Source organism: Amblyomma maculatum, chromosome 1, assembly GCF_055883805.1.
Source record: "Amblyomma maculatum isolate TAMU_Amacu chromosome 1, ASM5588380v1, whole genome shotgun sequence".
NCBI classification, from domain to species: Eukaryota; Metazoa; Arthropoda; class Arachnida; order Ixodida; family Ixodidae; genus Amblyomma; species Amblyomma maculatum.
This window is the reverse complement of record NC_139344.1, coordinates 33165359-33183806: the sequence shown is the minus strand read 5'-3', so window position 1 is coordinate 33183806 and position 18448 is coordinate 33165359. Positions and strand designations below refer to the sequence as shown.

Here is an 18448-nt window from a genome sequence, read left to right as displayed (position 1 = left end):
CATTTAATTACTACACACATCGTAATTAGCTTACTGCTTGTGTGGAAGGAATGGTTCATTCAAACACACAGCTTTCTTTTTATTTTTTGTTTTGCTTCAAATGGGCAGTTTTCCTCCTTAACTATTACACAATCAATGAACTTGTTCATTTATGGACTGAAAAAAGACAGACACTTACATTACTTAGGGAAAATTTCAAATGACGACCATTCAAAATGTAGAAATGTAGTTCTCAATTCTGTGAATACTATGCCGGTTCGATGCCTTTCAGAGTGCCTCCTACAAGTCCTAATGTCTTCATAACTTGAGTAGGCACTTGTAGCAAATTTAAAAATGTAATAAGCAAGCAATGGCTACCTGAAGAACCTGAACGGGATCTTCCATCTGACGTTCTTGTTCTTTGTGCAGCTGGTATTCTCGCTCATATCGTTTTAGCCTCTTAACCTGCAAACAACAACAAAACAACAAAGCCCTTTTGAATTGACAAACAAGAGACACAGTCTTTTCTTCATTACAGGCACATTGCATTCTCTAAGTACACCTACACCTGGCTGTAACAAAACTAAAAAAGAAAAAAGAAAAACAAAGCTCAACTTATTGTTGCATGCAGTTTTAACGTGAAGACTCGAAAGAACAATGCGGACAAATGCAGGCAGAGTGATCTTAAAAATGTTTGCAGCTCCCGCCCTTATTCGAAGCCATAAATATGGAGGCGATTATGTCAATAGCAGGATTAGACAGTGGGCTTCACCTTGATCCCAACAGCTGTCTTGAGAAGTGACCTGGCAGCCTCTTCTGAACGGTACTTCTTGGGGACAGCCACCCGGAAGTGCTTCAGCACTCCCTCAAAATCCAGCGCCAGAAGGTCCCGGCACGAGTGCTGCATTTGAAGGGGGCCCACCATGTAGGTCATTTTTATTGGCACTTATAGGTTGAACAAATCAGCAGCTCTATGTGTGTCAGAGCTTTTTACAAATAGTATCAGTGCTAGTGCTTTATGGACGTACCATAAAAACTCGCGTACAATACGGCCTTTTTCTTTTCCCGATTTCATCACGTCAGATTTCTACCTTGTATTGTATGCAGGTCCAAACAAACTTCAGCCTAAATTTGCGGTTCTGGCCTCATTATAAATCAACGCTATCAGCCTCGGGTTTCCAGCCAGAGGAGGAGCTATTTAGCGGTGCTACTGGCTGACTGGTTCGGTGGTTTCGGTTTCACCAGGCTAATAACGCAATTCTCGCGACACCATGGCGCCTACAACGCACACACGATCAGAAGGAGGCCGATCACACCTTGCACGAGTCTCTCACAGGCCTCTCCAGCCATGCTGGCCATGCCCTACAGCCCAATCGCGAACACTCGACCAGCATTTCCAAGGAGCGCATCAGTTACGCTTTCGAGAAATGCGGGATACAGAACGCATTTAGATAGACGTACTGAGGAGAAAGATGTCTTTAGCAAGGAACTCTCAGCAGAGGATACACCAAATGACAACGATCGTGAAAACTCTGGACGCATACGCTCACAGCAGGCACAATGCTAGAGGCGAAAATGTGCGAGTGCAATGCCTGCCAGCTGGCAGCTCATTCGCTGCTATCTCATGTCCAAGCTGGAAGCAGCCTGCTGGTTTTAGATCAAAGCGAGGACCATGTGGCTTTCGTAATTGCGGGAAAAATGTGAGCTGCACTTCTCACAGCACGTGAAATACTCCGATTGAGCGTGTTGGCACATGAAGGTTAGTGGAGGTGGCGTTGAGACGTGAAAGCGCGGAGCATGTATGCCTCGTGTGGCAACCGCAAAATGTAGTGCAAATAAATACTTCTACTCCTCTTTCCTTGCTTGCATTATACACGGATGAAAATTTCTTTTTTCCCGTTTTCACTATCCCGACATTACATCTCGTATTATATGTGGGTTCATATTATATGCGGGTGTTTACATTAAATACATTTAAGAAAAGCAACACGTCAATCTAAATTTTGAACTGATCACCTTATTCATTAGTCAACTAAATATATATTGCATTTTGGTACTAAGTTACCATATCTTCTGAACTATCCCATGAACTATACATGTTAACATGCAGAAATTTTGCGTGGTGCGGACTACCTATAGACGCAAACTACGCAATTTAATTTAACATCACTTGTCGGAGTCATAGCCGCCAGGCCTAGCTGTCAGAGTAAGATATGTCGCCCAGCTATGTTTGCAGCATTTTATCATGCTAAATCACACAGCGAAAATGCTCCCATATCCGATCAGCTTCAATATGCGAACAAATTCTGCTTGCAGTGGCTACTTTTCAGTGCTTTGATTTGCAAGCACATGCACAATAACTTAAGCTTGGTCTTCAAGAGTATGACACGATGGCATTAATGGCCCCTGTCTGTGGCTCCCCTTGAATGCTCATGACATCTTTACTCCCAATGCTGACAACGCCGATGCTCAATCTTCTGCAGAATGGAGCCCTTAATGCTGTTACGTTAATAGTACCAAAAGGGGCAGTGCAGTTACGAGTCATACTATGGCTGCTAAAGAAGGCATCCAGGAGAATGTCCTCAATGGCTTCATGAAAGCCAGACTACAAGTTGCTCTGGCAGAGGGGTCTGGTTCTGGAGGCATGAAGACACCGGGAGCCGTTTATCAAATCTGACGTGCTTAATTTATCACGACAACACTCCGGAAAGAGATTTTGGCAGGGTTAGAACTAAAGACTCTAAATATTGAAATACAAATAGAAAGATATTGATCTTAAGCTGGCATTTCTCTGTAGATTGTGTATACACTTAGTACGGACAATCTAGGCAAAAACTTATTTCAAGCCGAAATTTTCTCCTGCCGTCGTCTATACTCCGAGAAATGTGGTACTACACATCAGTGGCACGAAAAGTGAGCTTTTTTTTTTTTAGGTCAGGGTAACTGCTCAGCCTGTTGGCAAAACCCCACCTCCACCTGCTGTACATATCAGATTGCCAGGTGAACCGTGCAGCGCAAATTGATCCTCACCGTGAGCAAGGCAACTGCTACCTGGAACAGTGTGTCCATGCCCTGGGCGGAAACAAACACAAAACGGTGTACATCTCCGAGCAACACAAATCTGCCTTTATCACACTGTCAAACACAAGGTGGTCTAGCCAGTGTATTACCCTGCACTGAAAATTTAAAAAACAAGAAAGAAGGATACCAATCAAATCTCCTTAGCTCCCAAATACAAAAGATGCAGGAAGCAAACCATAAATATTTTTCTACTTCTAACATCCCATTTTTCCTTAGCTCCCAAATACAAAAGATGCAAGAAGCAAACCATAAATATTTTTCAATACTTCTAACAATTTACTGTTAAAGACCTCTGCTTACACATTAACGAACTGACAAAGGAGCGAGCCTCTTTTACCGGAGCCATTTAATAAGCGCAGGAGCGATCCTCAGAGCCCTTTAAAAACCTTTATGAAGCACACGTGCCCCATTTTGTGCAAGTGAACAGACCATTTAGTTAGAAAATCTTTTCTGACTAGTTTAAAATTTGCAAAGATATTGAATGGCATACACATGAAAAAAGTAAAGGTGGGTAGTTACATCAAGCAGGAAGAGGTCCAAGATGAAGAAGACTACGTGCAATGGAAACTTGGCTGTGAACAATGTCAGGAACCACTGGGACCCAAACATGTGCGCTTCCACGCCAAGATCCACAAAGTGAGCATGCAGCTGTGGAAGCTGGTCCTGCAAGAGACAAAATACTCATGTAATTAGACAAACAACTGGTGATGCATAAATTTGTACACTCACACTCAGGCTAAGAAACTGTCACATCATTTCTCAATAACTTGTCGTAAAAATGCAGCATTATAAGACTTGGGGCAGATGACAGAGTTCTAGCTCTGCAAATATGGTTTTGCACAAGTGCAAGAGCTATGCCTGATTTATTACATTCCTAGGCGATGATTGGTTTGGTTCGGTTTGGTTTGTGGGGTTTAGCGTCCCAAAGCGACTCAGGCTATAAGAGACGCCGTAGTGGAGGGCTCCGGAAATTTCGACCACCTGGGGTTCTTTAACGTGCACTGACATCACACATCACACAGGTGCCTTGCTTTTCGCCTCCACCAAAAAGCAGCCGCCGAGGCCGGGATTCGATCCTGCATCCTTGGGAACAGTAATCGAGTGCCGTAACCACTGCGCCACCTCAGCGGGACTCAAGGTGGTGAATTTGTGAGAAAGACAAAAATACAAAGAAAGCTAATGTCAGTGCAGATAGACAAAACCACACAAAATAAGATAAACGACAGAGAAGAGAAGGTATGCGCAGACCAATGACGTCTCATTTTGCATTGTTCAATTCACAATTAACCGTTACAAATTTGCCCAGCTTTCCAGCCTTCTTCAGCTGAGGTCATGCTTTTATGGCCGCATGTGTTTTGAACACTGATGTGCTCTTTTCAGCAGGCATTCACACATGCCCATAGAGACACCCCTTTTTTGGTTTGTCGGTCGGCCTCTTTTAATTCTTATGGAGGTATGCCCAACGGTACACCTCTGGCCATTTAAAAGCCTTATGGATGGCACTGGTCGCTGCTGTCGAAACCCAACTAGAACCTTAGTGGTACTCTAATTTAATTTTACCCAGTGACTCTAGAGAGGGAATGTCAGCAGCACTAAACGACACATGAACAGATAGCACGGAGCGCCCCATCATCGTTATCAGAGCCAGTCTACTGCGTTCTTGGGACACGGAGTACTGTCAGAGATGGGAATGCCCAAAAGTCATTTTGCAGCAATTTTTGAATCAAGTAAAATCGTGTTTTGGAGCAATACGGCTCAGGCGTTTATGTGTCAAAACATATATTATTATGAGGCATGTCGTTATGGGGGTTCTTTAAGGTGAACTGACATCGCACAATACAAGTGCCTCTGTAGCACTTCATCTCTATCAAAATGCCACCGCCAGCGAAGACTGTCAGCAGCACACATCACTCTTGTCTTCCGCCTGTAGTTTTGTATTTCCGCAAGCCAATCAATATGCCGGGCAGCAGACAAGTAGAAATGGAAAAGTGGGTTGAATGGCAGCACGGTGCAGGCTTGCCCATAAAACCGAAAACAGTGGTGGCACTACCATCGAACTATACATCGCCGAGCCGACACTCACGAGGAAGCAAAAGTGCTCCCAAATGTGCGGTCCGATCGACGCAGTAACATATGAGTCACCTCAGACCCATAGAGCGCAATCGACTACGGGCTGGTAAACGTATAACTCTTTCAATTTATTCTAAATCTGCCATGCCCTTAGAATCAACGTGGTTCAGTTACAGTGCTCTAGAATTGCCCCATTAGCACAGAGTTTGCTAGCAGCGTCCTCAGCCTCCCTTTTAATGTTTTGCGTGCAAGTTATGAAATGCTGTGCACTTAGCTGCGCTGCTTGGTCCTCTCAACACCATTCTTTCAAATCTATTCTAAATCTGCCATGCCCTCAGAATCAACATGGTTCAGCTACAGTGCTCTAGAATTGCCCTATTAGCAGAGAGTTTGCTCACAGGGTCCTCAGCCTGCCTTTTAATGTTTTGCATTAAGTTATGAAATGCTGTGCACTTGGCTGCACTGCTCAGTTCTCTCAACACCATTCAGTTCCTTGGCCTCAGCAGCAACGACAGCTGGGATTCGGGAGTGGCCACGCGCACGCGCGCGCGCCATCGCTTGCTTGAACCACCTAAAAGAGCATGACAATTGTGTCATTGCTCTTACAGAATGCTTGTGTGAAGTCACGGGTCAGGTGATAGCGGCTATAAAAGCAGCTGCACTGATCTTGGTGGTTCTTCGTGCGCCAGACGTCTAAATAAACCCAAGCATATGTAGTGCTCTCTTGTCATGTGTGCTACTTGGTGAAGACATAACAGTGGCGATGGGGATGGGATCCACCCTGCAATTGAAGTAACATGGTTTGGTAGTGCAAGCACCGTAATGCCGGATAGGGCAAGCACATAGACGCCGGATAGCAGCATGGCTACGCTCGGCCAGTTCGACCAGTTTGCAAAGGACGGGGACGAAGATTTAGAGTCCTACGTCGAACGCTTTCATGGTTACCTCCAAGCTAACAAGGTGAGCAACGACTTGAAGGTAGCGACTTTTGTGACTGCCATAGGGTAGAAGACTTATCGGATGCTCAAAAATTTGCCAGCTCCGGAGAAGCCAGAAGAGAGAGAGACTACCATCACTTGGTGAAGGTGCTCAAGGAGCACTACTTTCCAAAACGATTGATAATAGTAGACAGGTTTCGTTTTAACTGCTGAACGCAGCATTTAAACAAGACAGTGGCAGCGTTCTCTGTGGAATTGAAAAGGCTAGCAGCGACCTGCAATTTTGGGCTATTCTTGGATGAAACATTGCAGGACCGTTTCGTAGCTGGTCTGAGGGACCAGGTTACTCAAGCAGAGTTCCTAAAGAAAACCACGCTGTCGTTTGCAGAAGCCTGTGACTTCGCCGAAAGTATTGAACTAGCCCGCACAGAGACAAGAAAATTTCAGCCTGCCTCTAACGAAGAAGAGTAAGTGAACGTGCTAAGACGAGGCAATTGGAAGACCGGACCTAGAGCACGAGACACAAAGGCAGTACTAGCAGAACCTATGGAGTACAAACTCGAAGCTTGTGGTTGTCCCTGCTGCGGAAACGCGCACGCTGAAGCTACCTGCCCGTTCCGGAAATACCGCTGCCGTATCTGCAAGCAGACAGGACGCCTGGCCAGGGTCTGTCTAGCACGGGTGCATTCTGTGCAAACCGTGAAGGAGAGTGCAGATCAAGAAGCAGTAATGAACGGTGAGGACTGCCTCGTACTGCATAGTGTATTTTCTTGTGACAATACTAGTCGCCGCAGCTACACTGTGAATGTTCTTGTGGGTGGTAGAAATGTTACAATGCAAATTGATACAGGTGCGTCTGTTTCTATTGTTCCAGAAAGTGTTTATCAAAAGTACTGGCCAGCCCTAACTCTAAGAGGCTGCGCACCAAAGCTGAAAGCTTACGGGGGCGTGCCTTAGGGAAGATTGTAGGGAAGTTAGATGTCCTGGTCGAGCACAATGGTCAAACGGTTACTCTGCCTCTTATCGTTGTGCGCACTTCACAAAGGTGTGAAACTTTACTGTTGGGTCGCGACTGGCTGGAAGCTTTGAAATTAGACTGGACAAGCGTCTGTGGAATCAGTGTGGACAAGGTAGCAGGCCTTGTAGAAAAACACTCGAAAGTATTTGAGCCCGCACTAGGATTAATAGACAGCGTTCCAGTGAAGCTCCTGTTGAAAGACTGTAGTACTCCTGTATCTGTAAGCACCGCCCTGTGCCCTTTGCGCTCCGCGAAACAGTAGCAAATGAGTTTCAGTCCTTAGTACAATCAGGAGTGCTAGTCAGACTCGAACGCAGTGAGTGGGCGACTCCCTCAGTAGTCACTCCCAAAGCAGGCGGGAAAGTAAGAATATGTGGAGATTACAAAGTGACTGTAAATCCGTGCCTCAGAACAGACTATTATTTGTTGCCAGTAATTGAGGACATATTTGCAACGTTACATGGCAGCAAGTATTTCACGGTGCTTGATCTTTCAACAGCCTACCAGTAGCTAAGATTGCACCCGGATTTCCAGGAGCTTGTAACGATAGCATACCGGCTTGTTTAAATACACAAGTCTTCTGTACGGAATAACAAATGCACTGTTCATTTTTCAGGCAGTAATGGATGAGGTTCTCAGCGAGTTAGAAGGAGTGTCTTGCTGTCTTGATGTTTTGATAGCCGCGGAAACGTCGAAAGTGTGCTAACAAGGTTTAAGAAAAGAAGAATCAAACTGAAGAAAGAAAAATGCAAGTTCTTTCAGTACTCAGTAACGTACCTGGGTCATGTGATCGATGGCAAGGGAATACGTCCTTCCCCCCAGGAAAGTACAGGCTATCAAGGAAGCCCCAAGCCCCAGGGACAAACATGAGCTCTGAGCATACCATTAGCTAATCAATTTCTATAGAAAGTTTCTTCCAAACCTTTCAGTAGAACTGAAACCACTGTATGGGCTACTCAGTAATAACGAGAGATGGAAATGGACAGCTGAAGCAGAAACAACTTTTCAGAAAACAAAAGGATGGCTTGTGCAGAACTCCATACTAATGTACTACGACCCTACAAAAGAGTTAGGGCTAGTCTGTGACGCATCTGCGTACAGCGTAGGAGCCGTTCTGTTCCACAAGATAGGTTCTGTAGAAAGGCCAGTCGCTTTCGTGTCGAAAATACTCAGCAAAGCAGAACAAGGCTATGCCCACATCAAAAAAGAGGCACTCGCCGTTGTGTTCAGACTAAACAAATTTTCCAAGTATTTGTTCGGGCGGAAGTTTTGCATTTACAGTGATTATCAGCCCTTAGTAGGTCTGGGGCATAACAAACCGATTCCCACTATGTCAGCGGCCCGTGTTCAGCGATGGGCGTTGTTGCTTGGGTTTATCGGAAGTCTAGGGAGATTGCAAACGCCGACGCACTATCGCCGCTGCCCTTGACAACTGAAGCTGACGAACTTGACAGCGTTAATTTTTTTCTGTACTTCATTAAGTACCTCTCTCTGCTAAGGAAATAAAACTGGAAACTCGCAAGGACAAGGTTTTATCAAAAGTGCTCTATTATACACAAACTGGTTGGCCTTCGAGCATTCCAGATGAACTGCTGGCACCGTATTTTGTTCGCCGCCACAAACTTTTGACCAAGATTGTGTAACTTGGGGAAACTGCGTATTAGTGCCAGTGTGCCTGCGTACAGAAGTGTTGTCAATGTTACACGAAGGCCACCCGGGAATGACCCGAATGAAAATGCTGTCGAGAAGCCACGTGTGGTGGCCGAGATTAACTCAGGATATAGAACAAACGGTGAAAGAGTGTGCCACATGCCAGTTATCGCAGAACGCGGCACAGCATGATCCCTTGTCATCCTGGGGCTGGCCCACGCGTAGATAAGAAAGAATGCACCTGGACTTTGCGTATTGTGATGGACAGTGGATTCTAGTGCTTGTGGATGCGCATTCTAAGTGGGTGGAAGTGTTTGTCATGAGTTCGACGACCAGTGAAAAGACTGGAAAAACTGCGTGGTGTGTTTGTCGCATATGGGTTACCAGAAGAGGTAGTGACCGACAACGGCCAGCAGCTTTCTTCTGCATTTTTTGAGAACTTCTTCATCAGGAATGGCATTCGGCACAGTAAATCTCCTCCATATTATCCTGCTTCAAATGGCAGTGCAGAGCGCTGTGTGCAGACAGTGAAAAGAGACCTCTGCAAGCAGATCCAGGACGAGCACCAGAAATGGGAGACAATGTCTATAGCCCTGTATACATGGACTCGACAGAGTCGGGTCGAGTAAGTCTGTCGAGTAAAAAACCAGTTGTCGGGTTCATGTATACGCAATCGGGTCGAGTAAAATAGCCGCGGAGCGGGTCGCGTTAACTCGCTTGCGGGGGGTAGGTTAACTCGCTTGACCCGCTTGTCTAAAAGCATGTAGACGCTGTCGAGTTAGGGAGTCGAGTTATGGCGAACTCTGGGATTAAAAAGCAACCGGAACGGCGGGGAGCGTCAGCAAAGTTAAAGGCTTTTTAGCCCTCATCAACGATAATAAATAATAATCGAAGCTCTCGATACTAAAAGGCAACGGAATCAATTGCGAGTAAGAAACTTGCACAATAACTTCAAATCTCGACGCTACGCGCCGCTGCGATACTTACTCGCTAGAAAGCGAGTTCATGTAGACACCAATCGGGTCGAGTAATGGTGACCTCGCTTACTCGACGCTTACCCGACCCGGTGCTGTCGAGTCCATGTATACAGGGCTTATGCAGCACCGTATTCATCACTTCTTGTTCCGATACAGGAACACCCCAACGGGACCCACAGAGGAAACACCAGCGCAGAGACTCCTGTCGTGGTTGCCCCGAACCCGACTGAGCCTGCTGCACCTTGACATGGAGCAAAAAATGAGAAGCAAATTGGATCGTATAAAGCAGTCTGCAAACTGAACCCGTGGATCCTGGAGAGAGTTCGAGGAGGGTGATCGCGTCCTGGTAAAGGGTCTCAGACCTTTCGATGAAAAATGAATAGCAGGGATAATCCGCAGGTGGGTGAGCGCCTGCACATGCTTGGTTTTCACGGGGAACAAAGAACGATACACTTATGCTGATGACCTCCGACGGTGTACTTCAGGACAAGGTGACATCTAACCACCCTACCATCCCGGCCGGAGGTGATCGAGCATCCAGCTGCATATGACTCCGCCCTAGAGTACAGGGCTGTGCACCTCGAACGACACGGCAACAAACGAAGGCAACACTTCAGCACCAGAATATCTGCAATAGGGCTCTGTGCCTACACCACAGCCAGATCCTCAACCGCCACCTAATCCCCAGCCTGGTCCTTAAGTGCAACCTACTCCGCAACCGCCACTCCGTCATAGCAGTCATAACAAGGGCGCCAGACCACTATCGGCCATAATGACGACGAACACTGTATAGGGGAAGGAATGTTGTGCCATTGCTTGCAACAGTATGCTTGTGTGACGTCATGGGTCAGGTGATAGCCGCTATAAAAGCAGCTTCCCTGATCTTGGAGGTTCTTCTTCGTGTGCCAGACGGCGTCTGAATAAACCCAGGCATATGTAGTGCTCTCTTGTCATGTGTGCTACTTGGTGAAGACACAAAAATAATTAAAAACTCTGCGGAAGGTGCCCACGACACTGAATACGAATGGCTGCATTTTCGTTTCGAAAAACAAATGATCACGCTGTTCTCGAACACTGCTGAAACACAGATGCCGAAGTCGTTCTGGCCATTTTGGCACAAAGTGACACAGTTTTAGTCTCTTCGGTGTGGTTGGAGCAGTTAGGTGCAAGAAGTTGCGTTTGCAATAAATGGCGCAATTGAAGCAGGAGTCCCAACCCTGTACTGTTGTAGTTCCGAATCATTACCTCAAGGCCAATTAAAAGCAGGCCTCACCTAGCTGTTCTTCAGCCTGGTGATGAAATTCACTTTAGTAACCTTGAAAAGACAAAAAAAAAAAAAAATTCCCATTTATAGGATCTTGCTAATTCAACCCTGTTAAATTGGAAATTCAGACCATCCGAACTAGCAGCGTAGTCCCAGCCAACAGCCATGAAAGTCTATAGTGCCACACCCTCGAATTCAAGCATAGGCAGCCTCACACTGGTTAATTCAGATGGGCACTCATGTCAAGGTATGATCCACGAAGCCAGTGAACAATATGTAAGTGCCTTTTTGCCCTGCTTGACTGTGTGGTGGGCATATTTTAAACAGTGCCCCTTAAATGACAATGACACCACGGAAGACGATGCTGCATATAGACAAAGCGCTGGTTTTCACGTGGAATGAAATGCACTACTTTCGTCGCCACATTGAATTTGTGCAAATGAGGCACATACACGCGATAAAGAAAATCGAATATGTGACGCCACAACAATTGAAAAAAGGTGTATCATGTAAAAGGATGATGAAAGTAGGATGGAAGGCAATCCCAACTGTTTTACAGGACAACACTATGTGTTTACTAAATAGCCAATTAATTACCAGCCAGCATTCAGGATAATGAAGACGATCAAACAGCGCTCTTTGAGACGACTTTAGCATCAGACTCATGAGTTGTGACACGAGACACCACCTTTGCCAAGACCTTGAGGCATTAGACAAAGGGTGCAACACACACGACGAAAAAAAAAAAAAAAGAGAGAGAGAGAGACTAAAGCTGCTATGAACATGGAATGGCATGGTCCATTGGAAAAGAGGAAGACCTTAAAAGTGCAATAAGGTGTAGGGAAGAGGAGAAACTGGGGCAAATGTTCGCAGTAGTGGGTGGTGCAGAGTACTGTTCCAGTGTTTACAAGAAACAGAGGCATGTGACTTGTGCAAGTGGTTTTGCCACGCTTGACTCATGTTTCTCAGTGTCATTAAGACACTGAAGTCACACAAGACAACACAGTGTCCACACAAAGCTTCAGTTTTTAACCTGCCATCAAACTAGCGTTACATTGAATTAAATGTGGTATATACTTCTACAGGATGGAAACAATATCAAAAACAACGAAATACAATAATAAAAAAATGCATGATGTAAGGAACCGATAAGAGCAGGATGGAAGGCACTTTTTAGTGTTTTATTTATAAACCAAACACTGTGTTTAGCAAGCAGAATTACCACTAAGCATCTTCAGGGCCATGCCACCACCAGCTGATGTGGTAAAGGCACTGAAATAGTAAACATTTTGGCTAGTCTGGGTGACCCCATTATAGAGGGATTCTACTTATGATTTAGACTAGTAACTGTACGGTTCAGGGCTGCCACACCTCTTTGGAAAAGCAGAAGCTAGAAAGGCTGCAAAACATGCACAAAGAAGGTACCTCCATAAGTCGTTCAAGTTGGAAGAGCTTGAGGTGGAGGCATTCAAAGGAATTGCGGAAGAGGTCTCTGAGGCCATATTCAGACATAACTTTGCAGAAGACTCCAAAGGCTTGCTCTTCTGGCATCTGCACAAACACATCCCATTAGTACCATCCTACCACAACATCACAACAAATTGGCATTAAAGAATGGTCACACAAGTTGTTACCGTGCATTACTCACATGTAGAAGAAGGGCAGCAGCGAGAAAAGACAGCCCTTGACAGTAACCAACCTCTGGGTCCTGGACAGCATATGCCTGTAGCAGAGCCAATCACTCATGCTATAAAATGGGCCACAACTTCAACAGTGACCTAAATCCATGTATTCCAATCAAACACAGTGAATACATTTCTGCTCGAGCTTTGCAACGCAACAGAAAAACAGGCGTCCTTAAGCAAGAGTTGTTGTCAGGCTAGTTGGCTTGAATCTTGTTAATGCCATTACATTAATGGCATTATAGTAAGCAGTAAGCAGCCTGCAAGTGGCTCCTGTGACAACCACCATTCGGTTATGCACACAGTGCAGTCCACTTATAACGATCCTAGATATAATGATTAAATTCTTGGGATTTATCAGTTTTCCCACTGCCCCTATGTAAAAATAAACCATAAATAACGACAGATTATCGGCGGCCCATTGGATACGATAGCTTTCTGGCCACCCAGATGATGTTTACCATGAAAATGTTTCTAAATGTTTGATAAAAATAAAATACTAAGAAGAGAATTACGTGAAAATGTAACATAGTTGCTGAAAATGGACCAGAGTGGAGTAAATTTGTGAGGGGCATTGTGTGCAGTTAGGAAACGAGTGCTATCATCAGTATAATCGCTGGCTGTTGCCGCACAAAGGATGCAACCATATCGTCATTGCCATTGGCTGATTAAGCGTCTGCGCAAGATAGCGCTAACCAAGACGATGGTACAGTAACGACGTAGGGATAGCTCTCGAGATGAAACAGCAGATTCATGGGGTAGCCTCGCGAAAAAATATGGGCATTCAAACTCTATGATTTTAATGATAATCAAAATTGGGGATGTTCTGCGGTTCATCAGCTGCTGATCGGTTTCGTGCAGGCAAAATGGAGTGACAACATAATATGCCCTACTAGAAGCAATGCTCACAGCGACTGTCAAGCTTCAGCTGCCGCTCAAGTGAGCGTGATTTTGTGACCTTTTAAAGCATGCTTAAGCTATTTCATGGCTATTTACGTATCCTGTAATGAAATCTTCAGTGCTCTCTACGATGATTGGAGTTGTTCAACCCAATTCACTCATCGCTGGTAAGCAGGCGAGCATACATGTACGGGAAAATACGTAGGTGTGCACGTGTTTTTTTTTTCGGTCCAGATATAACGATAATCGGTTATAATGATCAAATTTTCTGGTTTTCTCAATATCGTTATAAGTGGACTGCACCGTACCACTATGATGTCAAACCAAGGGGGCGGGCTTAACTGTTGACACCGTGAAAAATTACTCTTCCCCCCTCGTTGAAGAAAGATGCTAGCCAGTAAAATAGCATTTTCGTGGGCTTTGTTTGCTTGGGGTTTAACGTCCCAAAGCGACTCAAGCTATGAGAGATGCCGTAGTGGAGGACTCCGAAAATTTTGACCACCTGGGGTTCTTTAACGTGTACCGACATCGCACAGCACACAGGCGTCTTGCTTTTTGCCTCTATCGAGAAGCAGTTGCCGAGGCCAGGATTCGATCCCGCATCCTTGAGAACAATAGTCGAGCGCTGTAACCACTGCACAACCCCGGCAGAGTCCGTGGGCTTTGCAATACTACAGACCAACATCCTAATAACTAGATGTGAAAAAAGGGTCACAATGATTTTGCAAGAGTGGCTCAATGGCCCTTTGAGTGGCATAAAGTGCACCACTCCTTTAACAACAGTTTGTATGTGCATGCACAGATCACTAAGAATGCTTCAACTTTAATATTTGTACTCGAACTCAAAATCAGAAAGGATGACTCCAATGTAATTAGGGCAAATCTTTTACCTAGGCCAGCTCTATCAGTGTAGCAAAACTCCAATTCCTCCAATATTGGTTTGCTACACTATTGTCACACACACACACACACACACGCACACGCACACGCGCACACACACACACACACACACACACACACACACACACACACACACACACACACACACACACACACACACACACACACACACACACACACACACACACACACACAAATGGCCCTAATATTGTGGAAGGCACAGCCGCATTTACAATAAGAGCATGCGTATAATATGAACTCGCACATAATAAAAAGTGTACCATATATTAGCGCATAGCACTTTGATGCTGCCCCATCGCCAAGATCGCTAAGAGTCATAAGCATGTCCACAACATTGGCTTGAGCAATGGTGTCATGATGTACGTGCAACTCAAAGTCGATGAATGCATAGAAAGAATGCAAGGTCATCAGTAGAAGGGAAATGGGGACCAAAGGAGGTAAAACGGTAAACCTTACTGCAATTCCCTGTTTGCGCACAGCCCGGTTGACTAGCCTGGTTAGCAGCAAGTTGAATTACCAGAGCTACTGCAGTTTTGGATTCTGGCATAATGGATGCTCTGGAGGTAACCAGAAGTGTTTTTTTGCACTATCTACCACTCGCCCAAGAAAGCGGCTCCAAGCATGAACGAGCCAGGTAAATGATTCGCATTTAGAACCGACCGGCACACAAATTGACTTTTCTTTTATGCACGCAAAGCTCCATGCATACTGACAGGAATGAGCACTGACACTAGGCATGTAGTAACAGTGGCTCAGCCGAAACTAGCTTACACACCGCGAATAGGTTGGCGCAGCATATGGGTCGACCTCCCAATTTGGGATTTTTGCAAGATAAAAAAAATAAACTTATATGTGGCAATATATATGACAATTTGGTGGGGATAACAAAAAAAAGAAGAAAAGAAAGTTTCATCCAGGTATAATGTGGATGAGAAAAGCTCAGTGAAGGCACCTATTTGGACTACATTTATCACTTTGGCGACTGTCAACGTTGGGTGTGCTGTTTTTAAAGAGTCTTTTGTCAGAGACATCTTGCCACAGAAGTATGCCGCCGGCACCATCGAGTGCACTGTACATTCGGCACTTCTTGAAAGCAGGGCTCCAAAGGGATGCTGGTCGAAGCATCCATGACCCACATGCTGAGTGTGGCTGGAGAGGCCTGCTTCAAGTCATCCGACGGCAATACAGTCGAGTCCACTTATAACGATACCGGTTTTAAGAGGAGATGCGTGTCGAAAAAGCGAGTTTTCCGAGTAATTTTTCAGTTTTCAGTTTTTGCCTGTAAAATTATCTTTGAACATTTAGCTACAACTTTCTAAAAGATCAAGGCAAAATTCGATCGTGAAGTTAGTAAAAAGTCCATTTTATTCAACCACGGTGGCTCGAGAAAGTGCTATTTTCCGCGCAAATCGTCAATTTTCGTGCGCCTATACCTCGAGAATGCCGCATTGCCCGCCATTGCCGTTTGCTGGGAGAGGTTGAGTAAGCCTTTCTCTTGTATCTCGGCTGCAAATAATAAAAAAAACGTTTTCCGCGCACGCTTCGAGCGTCCCTACTGGACCTTTTAAATCACGTGGTGCTCTAGAGAGGCCGCCAGTGGCCTGGACTGATACGACGCTGTGGCGAAGCCTACCTCCTGCTTTCGTTTTGTGCTGCGTCTGGATCGCGCTACATCGTGCTCTGCTAGTTCTTTTCAGCGGCCTTTTAGCATTTGTTGAGTTCGCGATGAACGACACGCAAAAGCGCAACTTCCGAGCTCGAAAGTCTCGGTCGAAGAACCCGTACCGAGGACGCCGTCGCGGACCTCACCGGAAAACTGCAGCGGGAGACGCAAGCTAGTCCTAACCAGGCCAACGTACACTCGGACGAGATCGATGCCGCGGTGAACTTTGTGAGCGCCTCGGAGGTGAAGATTGGACTCTTCAAGGAAGATAGGGCAGCATGCGGTCATCGATATTCTATGAGTGCTGCGATATGCGAGATTAGCACGCTTACGGTGCTGGTAAGCGGTGCTGCTTGCCCTACGTGCCGTACCTGTACCCTTGCGGTACGCGTACCGGTGGAAAAGCGAAAGGGGCTTTCGGTTTTTCTTGAGCTGCACTGTGAAAGTAGCGAGTGCCCAGCGTCAGTGCTTTCTGCTGTGCACACCTCGAGCCGCGTTGTGCCTGGTGGACTTGCAGATAGCGCCAGTGGAAATCGGGACTATCGGAGTGGAAGCTCTCGCGACAGCTTCGCCGTCGACGTGAAGGTGGTGGTGGCTGCGCGCGCGATTGGCATCGGACATGAACAGCTGTCGCGATTTTGTGCAATTCTTGACCTGCCGAACCCATTACACGACAAGAACTTTGCTGCGATCAGCAAGAAAGTTCATGGTACGGCCATGAAAGCAGTGGCAAGAAGTTTCATGTGCTTTTGTTGTGTTTATGAAAAAATACAGATGTTTGAAACTTTCAAATGCAATTTTCTCCATTCGTAGTTTTTAGCATTTTTTACATTTTGTGCAACAAATTTTGAGTACTTTTAGTAGTCAGATTTGGATGAAATTTTGCACACAGCCTCTTCAAAGTGTGTAGAATGTTGTTATCTACCTGGTTATAAAAAATCTCTTGAACTTTTTTTGAAAAAAATTCAGAATGTTTACACATGGTGCCCAAAATATACACATTGGTGTTCCATTGGTGTTCCTGAATTTTTTTTTTACAATTATAGGATAGAATGAATAAATATGAAGTAGCTTTCGACATACTATATTACCAAAGCAACAGAATGAGCTATTGCAAGCTGGTCTAAACATGCATTTCATTATCAAAAAAGTGTGCACAAAAGGCCCTATATTGTGCTTTTGCAGACACTTCTACACAAGAACTAATAAAGATATGTAGAAAGTAAAAACATATTTGGAATCAGCATTAAAAACTCTATAAATGGCCAATGTTTCATAACCTTAGGTTCAATATTAATGAAAAAGTGTTTTCGGGGAGCATCTCCCCTTAACAATATATCGGTTACAACAATGAAAACCTGCTGTACCGTCCGCTTTTGTATGTTTTCTATGGTAAAATAACCCGCTTACTACAATGCCCCCTTGCCACATTATCAGTTATAACAATGAAGTCTGGCTTCTGAGTTTTCGTGTCAAAAGGTAGTGGAATGCAAAACCCTTGAAAAGATAAAAAAAAAAAAAAAACATTCCAGCTGTTGCACCCTCCCCGCCGCGCACTCATACAATAGAACCTGCTTTCTAGCCTTCTCCGCATTGTAAGCCCGCGCGCCTTTCTCCCGCTGCCCTTCCACCCCTCGGAACACAAATGAACTACGCCAACGCGCCGACAGTGCTGATCCGCTGATCTGCTCACTCACCCGCTCGCCCCTCATTTTGAGCAGTTCTGGAAGCGGATTTGATTGATTGTGCAAGTTGACTGCGTCGAAGTCATTCCTGGCCACGCATTTTCTTCGTCTCGTTTGAATTGCCGCTGAAACGGAAGATGACTGATCCATCCGCTGATTATTGGACGACATTGCCGGTGAAAAGAAAGAGCACGGCTATCGATTTGGAGACAAAGTGCAGTGTCGCGAAGGAGTATGCACTATCGCAACCGACAGTGTCGACGATCATCCGCTCCGTTGAGAAGTTCGACAAAGAAAAGTCTTCGCTTGACAGTGGGCGCAAACGCGTTCGACAAGGCGCCTGACGACGACAGTGACAGCAACGACAGAGACGATGACGCGGTAGGGCATGCTGCCTCAACGTTGTTCTCGCAAGAGGCCCTGCAGTTGATTCAGTCCCTCTGGGTCTTTGTTTTCGTGAGGCACCTTCCGCTGCACTACGTGGTGTACCTAGATGCCATGGAGAAGGATGGCAAGCAAGGTTAACGGACATGGGGTTTTCTCATGCAAGCCAGTGAGATGTACGTGGTGAGATGCTTGTGGCAATTTCACCCCAGGGACCTGCGTGCTCCAATCTCCTC

General features: G+C 45.5%; 1 protein-coding gene across 1 annotated transcript in view; it reads right to left on the bottom strand.

Annotated features, from left to right (window-relative positions):
- GAPcenA (GTPase activating protein and centrosome-associated) overlaps nucleotides 1–18448 on the bottom strand; it is an 83229-nt gene that overhangs the window by 36883 nt on the left and 27898 nt on the right. The window contains exons 13-18 of the mRNA XM_084587936.1: nucleotides 12626–12700; nucleotides 12403–12528; nucleotides 3580–3723; nucleotides 3010–3051; nucleotides 752–880; nucleotides 358–444 (exon numbers count right to left, since the gene is read on the bottom strand). Of these exons, the coding sequence (XP_084444062.1) occupies nucleotides 358–444; nucleotides 752–880; nucleotides 3010–3051; nucleotides 3580–3723; nucleotides 12403–12528; nucleotides 12626–12700 (603 nt within the window). The remainder of the gene's footprint in view (nucleotides 1–357; nucleotides 445–751; nucleotides 881–3009; nucleotides 3052–3579; nucleotides 3724–12402; nucleotides 12529–12625; nucleotides 12701–18448) is intronic.